Source organism: Drosophila ficusphila, unplaced genomic scaffold (assembly GCF_018152265.1).
Source record: "Drosophila ficusphila isolate 14025-0441.05 unplaced genomic scaffold, ASM1815226v1 contig_106, whole genome shotgun sequence".
In the NCBI taxonomy this organism is placed as follows: Eukaryota; Metazoa; Arthropoda; class Insecta; order Diptera; family Drosophilidae; genus Drosophila; species Drosophila ficusphila.
The window spans coordinates 3183414-3201156 of record NW_025063993.1 but is presented as its reverse complement, the minus strand read 5'-3'; the positions used below and the strand labels follow the sequence as shown (position 1 = coordinate 3201156).

At 38.9% G+C, this 17743-nt stretch overlaps 1 protein-coding gene across 1 annotated transcript in view; it reads right to left on the bottom strand.

Annotated features, from left to right (window-relative positions):
• LOC108088325 overlaps positions 1-17743 on the bottom strand; it is a 73674-nt gene that overhangs the window by 23551 nt on the left and 32380 nt on the right. Inside the window, 5 exon segments of the mRNA XM_017186063.2 lie at positions 6052-6230; positions 12541-12699; positions 13654-13890; positions 14995-15086; positions 16497-16601. Of these exon segments, the coding sequence (XP_017041552.1) occupies positions 6052-6230; positions 12541-12699; positions 13654-13890; positions 14995-15086; positions 16497-16601 (772 nt within the window).

Genomic DNA, 17743 nt, shown 5'->3' with positions numbered 1-17743 from the left:
TCGATTTATTTTTCCAAGCGATTTCAATTTATTTTCGAATTTGTTTACGAGTAATTATTTATTTTGATTTACTATGTTTCAAGTTTACAAAACAGCAAATTTTTTTTGAGAAAGCCTAACTAAAGTTAGGAAAAAATGCGGAAAGATCCATACAATTAAGAAATTTGTTAAGAAAACTCGTCTACAAATGTAGGCTTTATTTTTAATTTATTAAATTTATTTAATGCGTTTTTATTTTTTAAACGATATTAATAATCTATAAAAAGATGTTGTTGGGTAAGTTACCAAATTAACATTTGGAAATCTAGTAACAAACAAAATGACTACAACAAGAATAACAATTCCCAGTCCGAATAGAGAATATGATTGGCCCTAGGAGCAAAGCAAATTAAACGTAATAAATATTAAATGAAAAGCAAACAAAAACACACTTTTTGCCCCTCGACCCGATTTTTGCCACCACATTTGTTGGTCGTACTTATATGCATCAGATCGAGCAAGTTAATTATGTTTTTGTGCACGGCCAAAACCAAAATTTACAAAATTTCTGGCTGCGGGGCTGAAAGTAGCTTAATAAATATATGCACAGGCATGCCCCATGTCCCCAATGGAAATTTTCGTATTTCGGGTGTTTGCCCCAATAATTAATTTCCATGGAAAATTAAGTTGCCAAAGCTTTCAGCCAATTTATGTTTGGTTGCCTGAAAGATGACGGCTGATAAGCAAAATCGCTGGCCAAATTAAATGTTATTAAAGCCGTTTAAAGTAAACTCTCTGCAAATATCTGCTCACCGGAATACATTTTTAGATAAACATCCTGAAATATTTTCAATATTTGCCCAAAAATCAAATCCCACAAAAAATGGCACACAGTTAATAGAAAGTTCCCAACGTTCTGCTTTTCATTGACAAATTCACGTTTAAATATTGATATTACATAAAAGCGCATACACACATCCGAAAACACATACTCACACACTCCCACATACACACATTCGAATGCAAATAAAATGTTGCCGTTATGTGCAAATATGCTAATTTGTTGTTTGCCAATCACCCCCTCCCCTCCCCCCGTTTGCACCCTTCGCCGGCTCTGTTGTTGTTTTCTATTGCTTCCTCTTCCCATCCGCTGATTGCAAACAAAATTGCAACTCAATAAGCAAACTAAACAGCAAATATTCACCAGCTTCCCCAACATCGCAGACCCACTTCCTTCGATTTCGCTCCCATGCGCATTAGCCAAAACCGGAGAAATTTAGCCCGATTTCCATTTACGCGGTTTGGTACAATACAGTTTGAAGAGTTAAGCCACAAATAGCACAGGTCTACATTAACCAATTTAAATAATGTTTTTTATACATCTCTATAATTGTTAATCCTGAAAAAAAGTCAGATAAAATAAGGTTTTTTAACATTCCCAGTTTTTAGGTTAAGAACACAAAAATGAATTGTTCGAGGACATTTAGAGCAATGTAGAGAAACTTATTACAAAAGAATTATTGCGGAAATCCAAAATTGGATTTTGTCGCGCATTGTAAGCAAAAATATATATGGGATTCACAAATAGTTGGTTTAAAATAAAAATCAAGAATATATGAAAAAATTGAAGTTCAAGGCATTAAAATTTTTTTTACTCTTTTGGTTCGAGGTCGTCGCCTTATTTAGGAATGCCAAAAACGATTTATACTTCCTCATACATTAATACTTTCTTACTTACTCGAATAGTAAGTAAATGATAAACAAATATACAGTTATCATGTTTACAGTACAAATTATGATTGCTGCAGTTTTGTATCGCTTAATTCCATACTTTCCCTTTCGCCGAGCACCTTAAATTTTAAATGTTACTTCCCCTCACCCAATTTGCACCACACTTGCACATTAAATACAAATTTCCTTTGTCTTTGCCCGCCGTTCCACGCTTCATTGTTTGCTTTCCCTTTCTTTGTTTTCGTCTGTTGACTTTATGAAATTAAAAAGGAAAATTTCCACAAACGTTCAGACAGAAAAAGGAAAAAGAAGGCAGCAAAATTGAAAGGTTTTTGTTTAAAGTTTGCTGAAAAACTTTGCGAAACTTTAGGTGTAACAACAGCTGAGGGCGGCCCCAAAGAAATGGCGTGAGTTACTGGGGTTGAGTGGAAGGTCTTAGGGGAACCTAAGTTCTGCGAGGCGAATCGCTGATTCCCCCCACTATGTCATCAACAATAATCCGTAAATCAATGAACAGAAAAATGTCAAAACAACTTTCGTGGAATTGGCAAGGGAGAACTGGCCAAACCGTAGCTGTCAAATAAGAATAAAATTGAGATGCTCAATGTTTTAATTTAAGGTCAGACTAAGAACCTTTTTGGTTTGACATTATTAGTGAGGATTAAAAAATGTCAAGCAATGATTTCCAAACAAATAAATAAGTTTTTAATCTAAATTTTTCACGTTATTTGATTTTTTTAATGTTTTTGGTATAAGTAATTAAACTCAAACCTAACAATTTTAAATCTAAAAGTAAAATGCAATTCATTTTATCTAACCAGTTAAATTGTGTTAATATTTTGCTATATTTCCAAGAGTTGGCTTAAAGTTCAAAGCATAATCCAAATATATTTCTCTTGGCTTATGGCAATAAATTCGCGACATCTGTGATTACCCAGTTCCCCTTTCTCTGCTTGTGTATTCATCTTGTGCTGCTTAGTTGGCATAAATGAATTGGGCGAATCTTACAGCGATTCCATATAGGGTAATTTATTACCCGATTCTGATTGTCGGCGTTGGATGTGAGAACAAGTTGCCATGGGGATGGACATGTCAAATATTCGCTGGGTGAAGTTTTTTCCGTGTTTGTGGGCGGTTCTGCATGTGGAATGTTTGGCTGAAGTTGATTAGCACTAATTAGGGAATCCAGACGGAATCGAATATTGATTGGGTCAGATATCGCCTCGCTGACGGAGAAATCCTTTTTAGAAAATAATTGGATAGGCAATTGGCAGCTATGACAATCGTTTCTGGCTATGAAAATACCCAAGAACTTTTTGATGAATATCGGAAAACCTCGGCGATATTTTTGCAATTGATTTAAACACACTTTAAACGCCGATAAGGGCTGTCAGCGGAAAATTACAAGCAAACAAAATTTAATTAAAATCGACACACACCGCAGACCCAGAGGGTTTTCTTCCCTGTCTGAAGGGAAAGCTGCACGTTTAATTAAAGTTAATTGAAAAAGTTATGGCCAAATCAAACCAAATTAAATATGCAACAGATTCAGTTTCGTAATCAACGCAATGAGTGAAACCCAAGCCAAACTTATGTACACAAAACATCTGCATCTGCAGTTTATTAATCATACGCCGCGTGGTCCTGGCGCATTATTTACATTGAATATTCTACGAAAATCGCATTGAAAATCGCACACATATGATACCATACAACATTGAAATGACCTTTGCTGTTTATAATAGAATGTCCTTGTGCTCGCCCGTCCTCCTGTTAAATATTCTAAAAATTTTTAAATATTCAAATACAATTGCATATCGAGCTTTGCGTCCCCATGCCTAATGATGTTGTTGTTTGTGTGGCAAAGCCCGGTTTCTGGGATGAAGGGGCAAATGAAACCGCACACAGCAAACAAATGAAAGCAGAATGAAACGATAAATATTTGGTTTTCGTTAAAACTTTAATTAAAATCATGCTGCACCCCCTAATAATTTATTTGCGCCGCGCAATGCTGCCGCCCCTTCCCCTAAAATCGTTGGCATTAGGGGTGGCTAAAAGGGGCGTGGCCGTGGAGGAGTGTGCGTGCGTCGATAACAAAACAATTATACCGCCTTGTTTGCCGAACTGGTGGCCAACTCCTTCCAACCCCCTCAACACCGCATGGCTCCTTGGCCACTATAAATAAATGTTTCATACGCTGGCCAAATTCTCCTAATTGAACAAGCCGCAATGTGTTGCCATATCTGAAGGAATTCGCGGCATATTTTCCATTTTGCCGCTGTTTGGAATGCGATTCGTTATTTATAATTAAAGGCTTTTGCCAGAGAAAAATTTGGCTTTATCAGCATTTATTTTGAGCACATTTTATACACGTTCTTTTTATTTTATTTGTTTTTGAATTATTATTTGGTTTGTTAAACATATTTGTTTATTTATAACACTTTCATAGGTATGTTTTGTACAAGGACTTTGTATCTATTTATAAAACTTTCAAAATTTACAAAAGATCTAAGTCATTTAATTCGATAAAAGATTCAGATCCAGTTGAGGATCTTTAAAATATATAATTCTTTCATACTAATTTTTGCTTTTAAAGCACTTCGTTTCGAATAGGTTATAACTAAGATAGATAATTCAACGGAATCGTCGGTCAAAACTCCTTGCACCCACCTTCAAATGCCGGCCTAATGATGGCAGACACATCTGCTCAATTTCCCAGCCAACGCATTAAGCCAAACCGAAGTGAAAAAGCCAAGGGAACATGGGATGAGGATGAAAGGCATTTCCCAAAAGTTAAACGGTCAAAAATTAAGCACAAGCTGAAACAACAACAACGGCCAAATACATACAGCTATATATATAAGCTGGCGAGTTAATGAGCACAACAACAAGGCATAGAAAAGCTGTTATGTAAAGCATAAGAAGTAGGGAAAATAAACAGGGAATGAGTTGATTTGCCCCATACTTTTCCCTGCCGAAATTGCCTGCTCAACCAAAAAACTAATTTCAAATGAGAGTCCCTCAATTTTCTTCGTTTTTTGCAAGATAAAAAAGCGTTGAGGGAAATAATAAAAGCTCAGCGTTTCGGGCTGGCCAGCAAAATAAAATCTACTCAAAAGTTATTAAGTGCAAATTAATGAACATTAGCGGCTGCCATGGCGTTGCCTCCTTTTGGCCACCGCTGCGGCTGCTGCACTAAATTGATGGAGCGGTTCTGGAGTTCCCTGGTACCCGAGTTCCCGAGTTCTCGAGTTCCGGCACCCAAGAGGCTCAGGAGGGCAGTCTGAAATTTCATTTAATAATTTTTCAATTAAATGCAGCTGACTGCTGACCGAGGAGCCAGAAATTCCGGGCAAAACCCAGTCAGAGGAAGGTTCGGGTGAAAGATGCAGAAAAAGTAGGAGAAAGCTTATGGAAGTGGGCGAAGATGATGAAAAACAAGCTTAGAATAGTGCACTTCTTCAAGCAGAACATTCGGTTAGTGGGGAATGCTAATTATTGTTTCTACAAGGAGCTGAAGGCAACCACACTTTCCATTTTCAAAAAAAGTATTCAAATTTTTTATTACTATAAATCATATAACAAAGTAGTAGGTAAACGTAAATCATGACTGCCAAGGTGTTGATGAGTTAAAATAATCATAAAAGTAATTAAAAAACCTGAAGTAATAAAAGGGATAATTTTCTAACGAACCACATCCCTAGACATTTAATTTGCTCACTCCTTTCCAAAGTTGATTCATAACATTATTTGCTGCCCTAGCAATTTCTCATACTTTTCTTTTTGGCCGCCACATGAAGTCAAGCCTAAAAAGCCATTTGGCCAGCTTAAGTCTTTGGTCTCCGTGGGGGGTTCGTCTGGCCTTGAATTTAATTAAAATCTCATTTAGTCTGCTTAGATTAGAGCCAAAGGCTAATATAGGCGGCAGAGCTGCGGACACGCCCATTAAGTTACGCCACCAAGAAAACACCGCCGCAAACTACTCCGCTTACACCACGCCACAAAAATACAGAAAGAAATGGGACTTCGACATCTGATTGTTTTTATGGCAATTAAGCAGCCAACGGAGTGTTCATCCAAGAAACATTCATCAGCAGGCAATATAAATAATAATTTCCAGTTAAAACAAAGAAGAGGATGCTCCGCAGTATTAAATAAAGAAGACGATAAGAAATCCGGAAAAGTTAAAAAGGAGGGAAAAACTGTGAGCGAAATGCAAGTGCTGACCCAGTTGATAGTGTCTTTTATGGGTAAGTTTGCCACACCTGCACCTGCAGCTGAGCCCCCATTAATTGCCCTTAATTATGGTTATTCATATTCATTTGCGGATCTCCCTCTTACCTGGATTCGAGGCATTTATGTGGAACTCGCAGAGGTTCTTGGTGCCCTGGGCGAAGTCGAACGAGTCGGAATCGGTGAAGAGTATGTCCACGTCCAGTTCGAAGCCCCGATTGGGAATCCCCTGCTGCAAAGGCGCTGAAAACGGGCTCGAGTGGAAGGCTACCAGCATTTCGGGGCCGCTGAAAGTGAGAAAAATCAATTGAAATCGTATTAACACAGGCTCATGACATATCATTTATGGATGTATTTATTCAGCCATTTCAATGTGAGTTCGTCATGAATATTACAATGTACACAACATCTGTTGAAATGAGGTTCCCAAATCAATTTATCTAACTTTTAATCAATTAAACAATATATTATTTCTGTAGTTATTCAAAAACATCGTTTCTGTATGTCTATATTTATGCATTTTAAATATATTTTAACTTAACAACAATATTTCAATAAAATGTTTGCATTAACTCATAACTTTAGAATTAATAGAATAATATTAGAAAGATATAAAATCAATTGGATAGAAATAAAGTCTGGTGGTTTTTGAGCCCCATAACCACCAAATACACAATTAAATTAGCTTGATATTAGCATAATTTAGCGTTTGTTCAAGATTCTATAAAACTTGGCCACGAGTGGCGACCACCAGGCTCCCGAAAACTTTTTGAAAGAAATCCCAGAAGTTCTTTCCAATACCGCTCGTATGGTGGAGCTGCTGGCGATGTTTGTTTATAACCAGGCCACTGGCACTCCAATTAGAGGCGTGAAAAAACTTCGGCTCACATAAATTTAATTTGCACAATTCGGCAAACAAGAAAAGTCGTAAACTTTTTGCCCACGAAAGAGGCAACAAACCCGAAACAGCCCAACAAAATGGCACAAACAACAAGCTCGGCGGGCGTTTTGCCAAATTGCCGACGGACCGCGCCCAAAAGTATGACGCAGTGCTCCGCCGCTTTGTTTTGGGCTATTTAAAGTGTCCGCTCCGTCTGGTTGTTTGCATTTTTGCTGCCAAATTAACTTTTTTCGCCATTGTCTCGCTGGTGGGTGCTTGTGGGTGGCGTACGAAAGTTGTAGGCAAATTTTTTGGCATAACAAAGTAACTGAGTCGAGTTGGGCCAAGCATTCTGCCGTTTGTCTTTTGATTTCTCTAGCCAAAAATTATGAAATGTCAGTCGCTGGTGGGTGTTGCACCCAGAGCATTTCTACCCGCTTATATTTTTGTCGGTATTTGCAGACGTCGCGACGCCAGATTTCACGGGAAGCGGAAAGGGAAGAGCAGCAGACATGGAAGTGACATCGAGTGTTGATAAAACTTTGAACGCCTGCAATAACGCGATTCCCACAAAAGAATTTAATGAGTTATTAGTTTCTAGAAAAAATCTTCTTTAAGGAAGAGCTTATCCAGCAAAACCCATTTCTGTATCCCTTAAAATTTAAACAAAAGATTATAAGCAAACAAAGTAACTTACTATAAGGTACTGTTTAGTGTCAAACTAATACAAAATCAAACTCAAAGGAAATCCCATTTTATTGTCAACTGTTACGCTGCTCTTCAAAAACAATTTACCCAGGTGCAGGGGACTTTTTCCATCTTCTGAGCATGCGGCATTCATGACCATATAAATTATGTTCAAAGTTTTCAATTTAAACATCAAATTGAATTTTTATTGCCCGGGCAAGAGGTGCCTGCCCACACACGGCGTATGCGTAATATGGCATGACATAAAATAAAACGGAAACTGAGCTCCCACACTCACGCACCCACCTAAGCCAAGACTTTGAACACTTAAAGAGAAACGCCGCGCAGAGGATGGTATGTCAAAAGCCATCAAACATGGCCAACAAAATGGCTTTTTAATACGTGTAAGTGTGGCCAAGTGTGGGTGGCAAAGCTCCTTATTATTTAAGCGAGACGTGCTCTTAGATATGGAGGTTGGATTAGAGGGGCGAGTCGGGGCTGGGGAGCAGCTGCAATGCTTTCTGACAGTGCCAAGTGCAATAAACTGCAAATGAAAAGTAAATTAATTTTTAATAAAGCGACACAAATGTTTGGTCCCCACTCGGGCCTCTGGAGTTCACTTGGGGCATGTCCTGGCTGCTGGGGAATGTCCTTTTTGCCTGAGCTTGTGTGTGCAGCGGTACTTAGAAAAAAACATCCCACCTTATGTGTAGTGCAAAACTTAAAAAAAATGTTTGCTCCTTGTGAAAAAAATATGTGGCAGAAATAACGATTTACTCATAATAAAAATCATTTAAAAAAATAATTTCAAAAGTTTTAACTTAAAGTTTAAACTTAAAAATCTTTTTAAATTGACATTTTAAAATTTCATGTCGTTTTTCTGAGTGTCTGGTTGGTACGCGTACTTGCGTGGCATTTGGTTACTTTATGGCCTGCGGCACACTTGTGGGTGTCGTAAAATCAACACGAATCCATAGCCAACTTCCCTGTTGAACTCGCCATTTGCCCCCGCCGACCTCTGGTCTAAATCGCCGTCCCTTTGTCGGTTATCAATACACGTAAACTTCTCCGAAGCGTCAGAGTGTCCTGACCGCAAATGGCAGCCAGGACCTCCCCGAATATCCCCCTCGAAACTCTATGGAATTGCGGTCATCCTGCTCCCTCGGGGTTTTGGGAAGCCTCGTGTTTGGAGAAGACCTCAGGAGCAGACGAGAATTTGAAGTGATTAAAGGACCTGGGCCTAGATAAATTATACGGAGGGCCAATACATGTGTAATTTCAGTCCTAAAGCTGAGCAAACCAGTTGCCTTAAACTTATTTGCTATTACAATTGAATTCAAAAGAATTTTAATGAACTTTAATGTTTTTATATTATTTTTAATATCAGTAGAGATGTTTAAAAACACGTTCTTTAAGTAACCATTAGTACTGGTACATTAACTATTTCGCCTTCTATTTAAGTCCGTTAAGTCCAATCTCCCTCCCAAAAATTAGAATTAACCAAACGCAAACATCCCGTTTTCCTTCCTCCATTTTCATCAGGTCTAATCCGCAAAGTGCAACCACAAAAAGCAGGTGGAGCGGAAAAGAGCGAGGGGAAGGAAATTTTGCGCCATAAAAAATTAATATGCAATTTAAAAAGTTATCGCTTTGGGTTTTTCTTTTCTTGGCTAACAAAAATTAACATTTACTTAGAGGAAAATCAACAGCTGCTGCTGCTGCTGCAGCTGGGAGAAAAATATAGCTTTTCCAGCTTTCCCTCACACACCTCCGAAAATGGAAAAGCGAAAAAGAAGCCAATAAAATGCCAACGTCTCACGGCACCTTCAGCTTGTTGCAATTTTAAGTTGCTCTGGGAAATTAATAATTTTCGTGTAGCTCTTCCTCACCGCCTCCTCCACGCCCACTTTCTCTCGTCCTTGTGTGCATATGCGATTTTCGTACAAAGTCAGGGAACCATGACTGAGGTGAGAAGTAAAACGAGAGATGTTTGCAGAAGGAGCAGCAGGACTCTTCCCGCGCGTGTTTGTGTGCATTTATAATTCTTGTGCTCGTGTCGCTTATGACGATGACAGAGTGCACCGAAAGATATTACAAATAGTTAAATCCAAAGAAAAAAATATTTGGTTAGCGCACATTTTATTTTAAGGTTAGTTAAAGAAGGAAAGATGTAATCTCATAGCATGCGAAAAATAATGGAAATAATACATATTTGCATAAATCAGTTCCAATATTAAAATGTCTTTATAGTAAAGTCTTATATCAAAAAAACTACAAGCGTTTTCTTTATTACCAATATTTATGGTTTAACAAAAGAAATCATTCCACATTTTAACAAATAATTAAAACATAGGTCTGCGGAGCTCTTAAAATCAGAATAGAAATGTTTTTCTTCGTGTCTGGTAAGAAAAAGGATGTGGAAAATGAGTGCAACGCGGGTAGAGGAAATCGCGACATGAGTTACGGTCCTGGCTTCTTAATGCCGTTTTTCTTCGGCACCCACTTTTCCATCAAGTTCTCTGAGCGTCTTTTGCTTCGTTCGTTTTCTCCTTCATGTGCATATTACGCTCTATGCATATTTGATGCCGCCCCCCCTCTTTTCCGTTCCCGTCTCCCCTTTTCTGGCACCTGTGCACGCTTATGGGATTTTCCCAAGGATACGGAAAGGATGTCAATAAATGCGAGAGTGCAACTCATTAAGAGATTAAGGTGCACAAGGCAAAGCTATCATCATCTTTGCACAATCTATATAAGACAAAATTATAATGTCTTGTAAACTCAGTTTATCAGTAAACTGTATTATCAGCTTTGTTAGAGAAGGAATATTTTTTATAATTAATTTTGGCACTTATTCGAAATTGGTTATTGTGGATCACCCATGGTATGTTTTAACAGCTGCGTGAAAAAAAAACTAAAAATAAGACATATAGTATTCCGCAAAAAATACCAAAGTTTATGTGCATGTCTCAAGAGGTCACCAAGTGGGCAGAGAAGACCCTGCAAAAGAGCAAACTTTTGGCCTCGACCGAAGACCGAAAGACAACAAAAACAAAATCTCAAGTGCAAGATAAATGGCCAGAGGCGCCGTCAAAGGGGGCTTAAGGTGGCTATGGAGTTGTGTGGTGGAGGAGGAGGAGGAGGACTGGGCCACTTGAATGCCATGGAAATACGTGGGCGTGGCTGAAAGCTGCATTCTAGCATTTCGGGCAGGTCCTTAAAGTGTTTTTGAGGGCTTCGAGAGCAGACTCCCAGGAATTTATGACAATCCAAACCCAATGAGTTGGTAGTTCACAAGTTTCGGTGATAAATGTGTTACTAAGTTTATGGGGATTAAAATATTCAGGTCACCTTTGTACAAAGTATGCAAGTGAGGTAGTTTCTAAGAAGTTTAGTTGAAACATTCAATGTTAAGGCCGTTACGGGGGTTAGATTGGATTATATGTCAGTATTTCAATGAATATATGCCTATTTTTACCAAAATTGGTAAATTTGTATTACTTTGTTTACTATAAAAATAATACTTTACTGGAAAACTACATTTTTGTTGTTATTTATTGGCTTTTAAGTACAATAAGAAGATGAAAGAAGCAAACTATGAACTAGTTATATTGTGGGAAGGACTTAAATGAATTTGTTTTTTTTATTTACGGTAATACTTTTCTTTTCCGTACCGAAAACAACCAAAATTCAGATAAATTAAAACTTCCGTCTTGAACTTAGTCGCACTAATGGCCGACTATTTGCACTATCAAATCCGAAACCCCACCGATTAGTAGTTGCATTTTAATTGCTAAAGCCAAACTCCAGGACACCGCAGGTGTGCCTGTGTGCGTGGAGTTTGAAAACTCGAAATTGCTTTTGAAAGGCCGGGGCGTCTTTAAGAATTTATGGCTGATGATCTAAATGCAGGCAACTTGGAACTAATGAGCAAAATTTTGCCGTTGCATAAATCACATGCATCAAAATGTTTTCAATAGATGGCACTAGCAAAGTTTCAAACGGCAGCATAAATCTATTTGTTTCTATGTGTGCGCCAGGATGTTTTCTGTGGCAAGTGTGTGTGCGAGTGTGTGCCAGTGTATCTGTATCTCGGATTTCGCATCTCTTTTTCACTTTTCGCTCCGACTGTCTGTCGGTCGATCTCCGTGTCTGTCCTTCGGTTACTGTCTGCAGAGCAACCCAATTTCCGGTTTTGCTTAAGCATTGCGCACAATTGTAGAGCGCACACACACTAACCCCTCTTCCGTGTGTGTGTGAAAGTGTGTGAGTGTGTGTGTGGGTCTTTGTATCTATGAGTAACTGAATTGGAACACATGCGCCCCGAGCCAAAACTGCAGTGCAGTGCACTAGGCTGCGGTCTCCGCTCACACACACACTCTCACAATGTCCTGCACACCAGCAGTGATGCGGAAAAAGGATTCTTGCTCCCCATTCACCGTGATTGAGGAATCACTTGTGGATACCAAGGACAAATTCCAAGCCTAAATCCTTATGAACTTATTCCATAAAACCTAAATAAACTTATATCTATCTAAATAACTGAAAAATTAAGATAATTCATAAACTCGCGGTTGGTTAAAAATTGTTTAAATATTTCTTAAGTGCAAAGCATTTTATATTTATATGATGATTTATATACTAAAGTTTCAAAAAATTATTAAATATATTAAGACACACAAAAATAGTAAATGAAACCTTTCTCATTTATATTTTGATTTAGAAAACAAACTTTGTGCCATCTCTGTGGACCATACTAACACCATCACACAGTAACACACTCCCACACACACATGCTCATTAAAAATGTCTGTCTATCCTTTCTTGTAAATGTACTATATTATGAGCTTTGCTCTGCTCGTATTTAACTTTTTCATAAAAGGAAGAAACGGCGTTAAATAAATGTCCTATGACTGTCTGCCTGCTGTTCCCCCCAACCACCCCCTTCCCCATTCCCCCTTATTAAGATGAACAATATCGTGAAATTCTATGAAATGCGAGAGCTTTGAGTGCGATTTTCTCGTCTGACTCACCGTGAAACAACGCGTGGCAACCAATCTCCTCCGCAGTATTTGGCCAAAACAGGATCGTTGGTGGAACTGCCGTCGTAGAAGATTAAATGGTCCCGTTCACCTGTACAGTCCGACCAGGCTCGAATGGACCGCGACGTTTTATTGAAGCTGGCTATTGAGCTGTAATCGTGGATGGAGAAAAACAGAAATCATATTCGAGAGGTGAGCCAAAGAACCAGAACAATATGTACAATTGAAATCGGAGAAAAGCAATCAAATTGAATGCAATGAAAACATTTTCATTTGCCAAAGCCAGGCCATAAAATACATACAGCTGGGGTCAAAACAATAGTGTTTGATATGTGAAATCCGTTAAAAAAACAAACTAAAATCAAAACAATATTATATTTGAAGGATAAAAGAAATACCTATTTTAATAGATTAAAAAAGTTTTTATTTTTTGGTAAATGTATGTGTTTGTTAGCAGACATTAATACATTGAAAGATATGGTTGCCCAATGGTTACTCATATAATGCCATTTTATTTATTTTTTATTTTAATGGTATTATAAAAAGTTTCTTTAAATCGAATAAAGCCTTCCATGTTGACTTTTTTGTAGGAGGAAAACAGCAGCTGGAAACTGACTTTGTTGTACCTTCCCTCAGGAAGCTTAGTTGGCCTCTTTGAAAATTGAAAATAAATGGCAGCTAATATCAAAAATACATTTACCAAATCCCATCAATCCAATTACAAACTTCACATGCTGCCCCGTAATACGGTTTTGCATACAAATTTCACCGGCTGTCTGTTTGCAGCATTTAATTGGAATATACAAAACTTTTCGGGCGACGAATGCTTAACATTCTCGGACACGAAACAGTTTCATTTGTGTCGTCAGTTAACAAACTGCAAACTGGAACTTCGCTTAGCAATTTGCCAAATTGAAATTTGTCATACAAATGCAGATGCAGATGCACTCAGCCAGTCTGGGATATGTATGCACCATATATAGTATCTATATGCATTCGGTGCGGGTGCGGGAGTGGCATTGGGATTGTCGGATTGTGGGGCAGAATGGTAATGCTTATTTAATGCTCTCCGATGCAGGTAGTCCAACTCCGCCCCCCACTTACCGCTTCACCAAGGCCTTGTGCTGATTCTCCTGGCTGACGGCAATCATAGCGTGCTTGCTGGTCGGGACCTCCTTCTGCCGGATCGTCCAGTAGCAGGTTACGTTCCTCGGATACATGCCGGGATAATTCGGACTTTGCAGGCGACACTTGTTCCGATAGCACTCGTCGAATTGCCTGGTACAATAGGTGCCCGGTGTCACCCGGCCCAACTCAAGCGGCTTATCGGGCAGGCCGTATCTGGAAAAAGAGGCCAAAGGTTCGGTTCGGTTCTCAGTTCTCAGTTCACTAAGTGTTGTGCGAGTTTAGCATTTTCATTCATCGTTCTGGCTCGTTTTCGGTTTCGCTCCGTGCGACTACATTTTGAATGGTATTTAAGTCTGGGCCAGCGGCAACAGCAACAACAACAACAACAACAACAACACAAAGGCTCTCAATTTGCATAAAATGTGCTACGGGCATTTCACACGCTCGCACATACAAACATCCAACCATGTGTAGGTGGTCATACCTGGGGCTGTGATCATTGTTTAGATTGCTAATGGTGTGCACACGATTCACGGACAACGAACGGAGAATCCACTTTAAAAAATAACAATTTGACCGTACACCAACTGTAGAGCAATCCCGTGCAGTTGCAATATTTGAAATAACTTTAATCGCATCGATATTTTATCTTGCTACAAATAGTAATCCCTTTTGTTGCACTATTTCTTCAAGTGTTGCAACGAAATTAGTTCTAGGTTTGCCGTGCACCCCGCCTGCACTTGGAAATTCTGTGAAAATTATTCAGGCGTAAAAATACATTTCAATTTTACATTTTCCCCCACTCTCATTTTCCGCCTGCAAACAAAGAGCGCGACACATGGAAAGGAAGTTGGGAAGTTGGGCGGGGAAAGCGATGCGGAGACAAATTTGACACATGCCTAGGCACAAGGCACAAACGGATTGCCCTACAAATACATGAGGTGAGGATAAAACCCCATTGAGGAACTAGACGGTACACGGGCTCATGTTTTATGCAGGCTGCCCCAACTCGGAATGCACCGAAAACGCCATCCCCAAGGCAACCGAGTGCCATTGTTCTCTCAGGTAGAAAGATTTAAGTTCTAAGCAAGAACCTTTGAATTGAGCCGGGCCAGAAATAGAAACATCTATGTATAGATAAAAACTCGAGCGGGAAAGCTGAAGCAGACTGATGACATTACCCCGGTTGGCTGACAGTAAGACAAACTCGGAGCGAGGAGAGCCCGGGAAAATGCATTGAACCAATATCAATTGGATACTTTTCGAGCTGCACAGATATTTGTCAGTTTGCCGGTGCAATTCGGGCCAGCGACTTACCTAACAACTGCATCCGACTGGCTTATAAATTTATATCTTATGCTGAACTCAAAGGGCTTCTCGTCTCGGATGTTGCGTGGCGGATGAAAAACCTGCAGGAAAATAGAAAACGCTAGTTGAATGCAATTTGAAATGTTAAAATGCCAAAAAGAGCAATCAATGTGAAAATGTTTCAATGGGAACGTGACTGAAGTCATTCCCCGTGTGATGGAACATTTCAGCAATGGCTGCTTAATGAGTTCAACTATCACCTGGAAAATGTTAGCATAAGTTTTGCGATCTTTGTTTTGCTACTATTTAAGGAAAAATTATTAAACTGCGACTTCAGCCCGGTTTACGGTGTTAAAAACAAATATAGTGGGATAATTTATTTTAAGCTTGGCTCAAGATCAGCAATTCTGAGCTTTTTAACTATAATGATAAAAGATAAGACTGTCCATTCGAAAGAAAGGAACTCAAGAGGATGCTTAACGAGCGAAATTGCCATCTCCACACGCAATTTATCTTTAATTATGCAATCTGCGATTTCTTCTTTGATTTTCCTCCGTTGCCATGTCAACTGCTCATCAACACTTTTGCAGACAAGAAGTGTCTGAAGGACTTTCCTCTCACATACCGAGTGAACTTTTATTAATTTTCATAATTTATGCGCGGCAACTCGACGGCAGTAACTGAAACCATATTCCCGGCCAAGAGCTTTCCGTGGACGTGTCCTTTACGATGCCTTGTCCATTTGCCCATTTTTATGGCAGCGCGTTTATTTAAAAATTAATCAAAAAGTGGCAGTGGCACTGCTTCGCTGGTTGACTGCCTTAAGAAAATATCACGCATACGCCGTGTGCTGTGCGCAGGAAAGTTGTTTAATTTAAAATGAAAATGAAAAGCAGGACATGTAAACTTCGGAACGACCTGAAGATTTTACTATCAGAAAGAAGAAGTTAAAGGAGCTGCAGATCTACTGCTATATATAGAATAAATAATGCTGTTTCGCTTTTGTACTGTGCTGTCCTCAAGAAATAAGGAGCCATTTGTTGTTACCAATTATATAAAAAGCTTTATTGAAGCTATAATTATTTATTCTTTATTTTATCATTGTTTTATCAATACAATTGCTAGAGTAAAATGAACTAAACATTTTAAAGTGTGAAAAGTAAATAATGTTTATGTGTAAATCGTAAAATAAACTCGGTAATCCTAGATGATTTATGATAGTCTTTAGTTATTTTAATGATCACAAAACATGCTATAAAAATAATTTTATTTTAAAACAAACATTTTTCAAGAAATACCATCAAAAGAACGGCCTTTAGTTGGCAAAGTATTTAAAAATGCATTTCTACATTTAAAATTCGCTGTTAGCTCTGATAAACATTATTGCTTAAAGTGGATGCAAGGGTATGTGAGTTAAGCATGCTCAGTGAGCCGAGCTCCCCACGCCCCAGTGCTTCCGTCCCTTTCCCTCGCGCGCCCTCTCGCTCCCTCTCGCTCGCACTTGCACTCACCTTCACCGAGGCTGTCACCGTGGATGTTTCGCTGAAGTACAATTGCGGTCCGGTGGCCTTGCCGCACCAGGAGCCGCCGGTGAATGGGCGTCCCAATTCGCTGAGCTGCCAAGTAAATAAATAAAAATTTAATTAATTAAAAATCAAGTTTGTTTCGCTGGTGACACGCCCACAGACAGCCAAACAGAGAGGCTAAAAGCAATTTCGCACAGCTCGGGAAAACGCTGCGATGCTGCATTTAAGGCCGCGTGCACACACACATCGCAGGCGCATTAAAAAATTGGGTTAAGTTATGGAGTTCGAATGCCCTTATTGATTTTATTGGCACTGGGTAAGTGAAAAACGCATGAAAAATTAATAAACGCACGTTGCAGGGGGCCATCTGGCGTGGGGCTAATGGATTATGAGTGCGTGTTGTGCAGTGTAATTTTTTCCATATTCCCACCGCCCCTCCGCTCCATATTTGATTGTTTTTCGTCCCGTTTCTGCCGCGCATCGTGGCACTTGGCAGCGGTACCAAATCGGACTGTGGCCCACTTTTGGAGCGGTGTTTTATGCATGTGAAAAACCGTTGGCAACCGGCGAAGGTGTGCAACCGGCAGCTGCAACAACTCTGCGCCGTGGAAGCGCCACTGCGAGTGCTGCCCCATAAATGTATTTACATTGCGACCAAAAAATATAAAGCCCAAAGCTAGGCAACGTATGGTGGTTAAAATATTAACACGGATGAAAAAAACGAGGCCGAAATTTAAGTGGGAAGAAGAATAATGGGCAGTGAAGAACTGTGGGTTTAAGTCGGAGAACCGGAAATTATTACAATCCCCACTCTAAAACCTCTGTTGGGTTTTTAATGGTGCAAATTAGTAAAGACTAAAGTAATCTTGAAAACACACACTATAAAATAATACGGTTTTCATATTTTGATGTTGGCTATAGTTCTATTGAGATAGTAGAAATGCTATAAAAATAATTGTTTTAGTGTCCGTATAAAATGGATACTAAAATAATAACTACCATTCAAAATATACTTCAAACTGTAGTTTTCCATTTCCCTTTTTATTACAGGGTTCTAAGTTAGAAGTTTTTTACGGCTAGATAAAATTAATATAGCAAAATATATTATTTTTATCACCAAACCTTTTTTTTTTTTATTTAAAATTTATATAATTATTACTCATACATCGAGTGATACTAAACTTGACTATACCGATCTTTAAAGGCTCTATGTGGTAATACAAACGTTTTAC